Here is a 5119-nt window from a genome sequence, read left to right as displayed (position 1 = left end):
GGTTTGGAACAGTTTGAGTTGGGAATGAGTTTGTGAACATTTGGTTTGGTTGGTTTTCACATAGGGGAAAATTCAAGTGCCCCACCAACCATGTGAGAACGTTCTCTCTACTGATTGGTCAGACCTGTCTGGGGCGGGAGCAAGAAAGTAAGTACAGTAAAAAGCTCCTGTGTTCTGGACTAGTACATATTCCAGCGTTTAACACAAAGCAATGGCACAGATGTCACTTGTTCATGTAGCTTAAACTTGCAGACCACACCTGGTAGATCGAGGTCAGATCGAGTTCTCACCACAAACCACTCCTGGGTTAGTTTGGGACCAGACCGAGACCACCTTTTCTCAAGGGTTTAACACACCTGCCCAGACAAATCACACCAACAGTAAAAAGCACAGGTCTGAAAAGGGCCTCTGAAAACAGACTTAGAAAAATCACCACAAAAGTGGTGTCTGTGGCATCAATTCAAAGAACCCTTTGGGAAGCTTAGTTTTAAGATTACAACTGAACCAGTAAGATCAAAACTTGATGACTATGACAATGATGTTATGTAATATTATGAAGCAATTGGCATCTTTTCTATGAAGGTGTCCCACAGGCACTGACAGCACTGACGTTTTACTCGTCAGGTTCCAGTGTCTTGTGAATGTTCTGATAAACACCTCTAGGAATGCTACGCTGTGCTGGACTAGACCAGTACTCCAGTGGCACGTTATCAGTGCAATGTTTGGAAAGGTACAGATGTGTCATATCAAGGTTGGGCTTCCTGAACAACAGTCTTAGTCATGTGGGAGTGGCCAAAACCAGACCAGAGTGCCTCACCTCACCTGAAAGCAGGTTTGCTGAATAAGGGCAACTGTGTCAAAAATTCCAGACAATAGTGCCATTGATTAAAGAACAAGCCATTCTTTTCTAGACTTGTTTGGTTCTCATATTTAGTACATGAAGTGGCATTCCAGTGAGTGTACAAGAGTAAGAATTGAGTTAAGATTTCATTTAGCTTTTTTATTGTAATGCCTTTGCACCTTTTATTCCACCAGGTGGTGAATATTACAACACAATGTCAAAAAATAAGCATTTCATTTGCTGATACAATTATAAAATCCATAAAATTAATAAACATATTTTTTAGTAACAAAATAACATTGTTCTAAAATAAAGTCTATACAATTTTAATTTACTTGAAAGAAAATAACTTTACAGAAAATGACAAAGATGGTAACCTTTAATGGCAAAAATAAAAAAGGTTAATTTAAAGCACTTCTATTTGACAAACTATTATTTTTAAAAAAAGAGATATAAATGGAGATACATTTTTTCATACAGCAACAATAAACAGAATGACTACTGAGTTATGGGATCAATATGGGGCTCAGAGTGGTCCAGTGGATTAAGACCCAAGGATTGCTTTCCTTCAGCAGTCGGAACCCGAAAGAGCACAATTGGCCATGCTCTCTCCAACTGGCGCTTTCCTCCAAGCACGTCGTTTGCCAGCTGATGTTGCATTTGCAGCAGTTCAAAAAGAGGTGGTGGCTGGTTGCACGTGTGTCATAGGACACATGTGACAGTCCTCACCCTCCCAGTGTCGGGAGCATTACATGCGATAGGGGGAGAATACTAACGGGTGGGTTGGATTATCAAAATCTGAAATTGTGGAAGAAATTGGGTAACTAAATTTGAAAAAATCTTGGATCAACATTTATAAACATAATCTCATTGTTAATATTAAAATATTCCAAACAATAAAACATGTATGCTTTTCTAAGTATAGACAGAAGTATTGGGACACCTGCGCATTACACCTACATGAGCTTTTATGACATCCCATTCTAAATCCATAGAAATGAAATCCACAGGCATATGGAGGCAGTCACCCTTTGCAGGTTTGGAGCTCTGCAGTTATGGAGTCAGCAGAGCATTGGAGACTTTTCTGCACTATGCGCTGAGCTCAGCACTTGGCCCTGATCACACTCCATAACTTTATGTGTTCTAAGTTGCTGTGGTTCCTGCAAGCTTACACTTCCCAATAATACCACCCACAGTTTATACTGGAATATCTTGGAGGGAGGAAATTTTACCAATGGACTTGTTGCAACAGTGGCTTCCTATTACAGAATCGTGCTGGAATTCAGTGAGCTGTTAAGAACCACCCATTCTTTCACCAACGTGTGTAAAGGCAGGCAGACTACATGCCTACGTGTTTGAATGAAGCACCTAACTTCAATGATTAAGAGGCGTGACCCAATACTTTTGTCCATATAGTGTATAAGACAATGTATCGTTTTTGTCTAGAGTTTGCCTCTGAAACTTGGCAATCTTTTAGTTAATATTCTCTGATTTCTAGTAGCAAATGTGCCCAATTCCCACACCACTTTGTTTAGACGATACAAAACATAAGCACTGGCAACAATCAGGATAACACCAGTAGCTATGAACACAATATGCAAGGCCAGCAAGAGTCCACTGTACAGTCCAGTAGGTGGTATCGTCCAGAGGTACACCCAGCCCTTGTAACGACTATGGTGAACAAGGTCAGGGCAACTGTCAAGGACCACAGTGTCATAGAATGGATTCACTACTATATAGAATGCATCCTCAGCTTCCTCAGGAATGGGCATGGGGGTCAGGGCATAACTAGGGGTTGAAGGATGTGTGGTTGAGGATAGGGTTGTGGGAGGCAGCCTGCTCATATCAGTTCTGTTTTGTGGGGCTGTTGATTGTCTGGTAGTGGATAATAGTGGGAACGCTGATTCTAGAGGGCTTGCTGCTGTACTTGTCACAGAATTATATATGGGCCGGATTGTTGTGCCGCATCGCAGACTGTCGGAAGTCAGCGAGATCAGTTGGCGCTTTTGTAAGTAGTAAGGTTCATGGCAAAACACATCATCCAGATCTGAAACTAGATTTTGGTTTGTATTGATCCATTCTACTGTGTCCATAATACTGCACACGCAGTCCCATCGATTGTGTCCGAGAGTAACAGACTGCAGGGAGCTTACACCCACAAAAATGTCTCCTGGGAGATAACTCAGGTAGTTATAACTCAGCTCAAGCTTGGCCAGCTTTGGGAGGTTTTGAAAGATCCCTGCTGAAAGAGACCGAAGCATGTTACCGTTGAGCAAAAGGGTCTGAAGATTGATTAGCTGTGAAAATTGCTCTGGTTGCAGAGCCTGAAGACTGTTGAATTTTAAAGACAGCTTTAGAAGATTTGGTAGGCAGCAGAAGAGGTTCCTTGGCAAGGAGCTGAGCTTCTTATTTAGGTGTAAATTCAGATACTTGAGGCCTGTCATGTTAGCAAAGAGGTTCCAGGGCACAGTGCTAAGATTGGTATTATACAGGTAGAGTTCCTGGAGTCTCGGCATGTGGCCTACTAGCTGGTCTGGCAAGGAGAGCAGTGGGTTATTGTAGAAGGTAAGTTTGGTAAGGTTTGGTAGAAAGTAAAAGCTCTCTGCTGGAAGGTAGCGGAGTTGGTTGGTGGACATAGTCAGGGTCAGCAAGGAAGGCATGTGCCAAAAGAGCTTTGGAGGAATTTCTTGGATTTGGTTCTTATATAGCATTAACACCAGCAGGCTGTGTAGATGATCGAAGGAACCTTCCTCTAAAGCCTCCAGCTGGTTGGAGTACATAATCAGTGTCTTGAGTTGCTTCAGGTTGTGGAACAATGTCTGTGGGAACCTTCGTAGTAAGTTCCCAGCCAGGTTCAAGTGAAATAAGCTTGTCATGTCCTGGAAGACGTTGGCATCCAGCTGCGATATTTGGTTCTTGCTGATGTCCAGTTCGGTGAGATTCCCCAGCCCTTCGAACATGTCTGCACTGAGAGACACCAGCTGATTTCCATCCAGAAACAGCTGCTCTAAAATGCCTTGCCTGCTGAACACCCTGGGTGGAAGGACTGAGAGGGCATTAAATGACAACTTGATTGACAGGAGCTGAGGAGCACTATAGAAGGCTTCGGGGTGGAGGGTGTCAAGAAGACTATGGGTGATGCTAAATCTCCGGAGTAAAATGAGAGGCTGAAGGCTATGGGCTTTGAGGACTTTAAGGGATGTGTCATTAAGACTCAGGCGGAAGGTGTGACTGGCCTCCACAAGCGGGATATCAGTGATGGCTCCTTTGCAAATGACACCCCCATCTGGAAAGCACACACAGTCACTGGGGCATAGAAACCCAAAGGGGAGCTGAGATGCCAGTTTGAGTAGTAGAAGAATGAGCCACATGCTCAGACTGTGGAACAGAAAGCAACAACAGGTTCAGACTACAGCAAAACTCTTCATCTTAATTAATCACATGTGTAAAATAATTTCACCAATGACAGACCAGTAGAGAATATTCTGTTACATGCCGGATACATGCCGGATACATGCGGCCTTCTAGGAAAACTAAATGCCCCTACAATATGACTACAAAGGAATTGATGTGTACATATTACCTCAAATTAAGTTGACAAAAAATAGTCCCTTGCATGATTTATTTTCTAGTACTTGATTCTGCATCTCTTTGCCTTAATTACAGGGTCGATCCTGTCAGGTAAGGATTACAGCAGTCTTGCAACTCCAGTATGACAACAGTAGCGTGCACAGGACACAATCAATGTGTGACCGGTTCATTAAACAGGATGAAACTCTGGGACACCATGCCTGACCAGCAAAATCACCAGACACCAATCCCAATTTCTAAGAATTGTGTGAAAATATGAAAAAGAAATACACACAGAAATGTGCACCCAGTTAGCAGGAGGGTGGACTAAAAGGGTCAAGAGCTCCCAGGGGCACTCCTTTAGACCCCACAACTCTAACAATTCTGCCAGAATACTCAATTAATGCAATTTTATGACTCCTGTCAGTCATAGGCCCTTAGAATTCTCATAAATCCCCCTCCTCCATATGGCACCTCTGAGAACTCCTCTACTACAAACTGTTGTAATTGTAATTGGCAGGATTGGCACTAGGATGCATAGTCAAGTATTAGAGAAGAGCTGATGTTCAAATTGACCTTGATCTTCTATTCTGGTGAAGAAATTCTGTCGTTCAACTTCAGATATCTTGCCTGCCGTAATGCTAAATATCAATAGGATTTATAATTACATTCTACAAAAAGGTGCTAAAAAAGGTTCTTTGAGCAATG

General features: G+C 42.5%; 1 protein-coding gene across 1 annotated transcript; it reads right to left on the bottom strand.

The window, feature by feature from the left end:
* Positions 1-1201: 1201 nt before the first annotated feature.
* Positions 1202-4215, bottom strand: LOC140538144 (uncharacterized). The gene has a single exon (XM_072660587.1). The coding sequence runs from the start codon at positions 4210-4212 to the stop codon at positions 2284-2286; it is 1929 nt and encodes a 642-aa protein (XP_072516688.1). The 5' UTR covers positions 4213-4215; the 3' UTR covers positions 1202-2283.
* Between the last annotated feature and the right edge of the window lie 904 nt (positions 4216-5119).

Source organism: Salminus brasiliensis, chromosome 17 (genome assembly GCF_030463535.1).
Source record: "Salminus brasiliensis chromosome 17, fSalBra1.hap2, whole genome shotgun sequence".
Taxonomy (NCBI): domain Eukaryota; kingdom Metazoa; phylum Chordata; class Actinopteri; order Characiformes; family Bryconidae; genus Salminus; species Salminus brasiliensis.
This window is presented reverse-complemented; position numbering and strand designations above follow the sequence as displayed.

Bases quoted from the DNA above. Each gene is read 5' to 3' on its own strand.
- LOC140538144 (XM_072660587.1), bottom strand. From the start codon at position 4,212: ATGTGGCTCATTCTTCTACTACTCAAACTGGCATCTCAGCTCCCCTTT.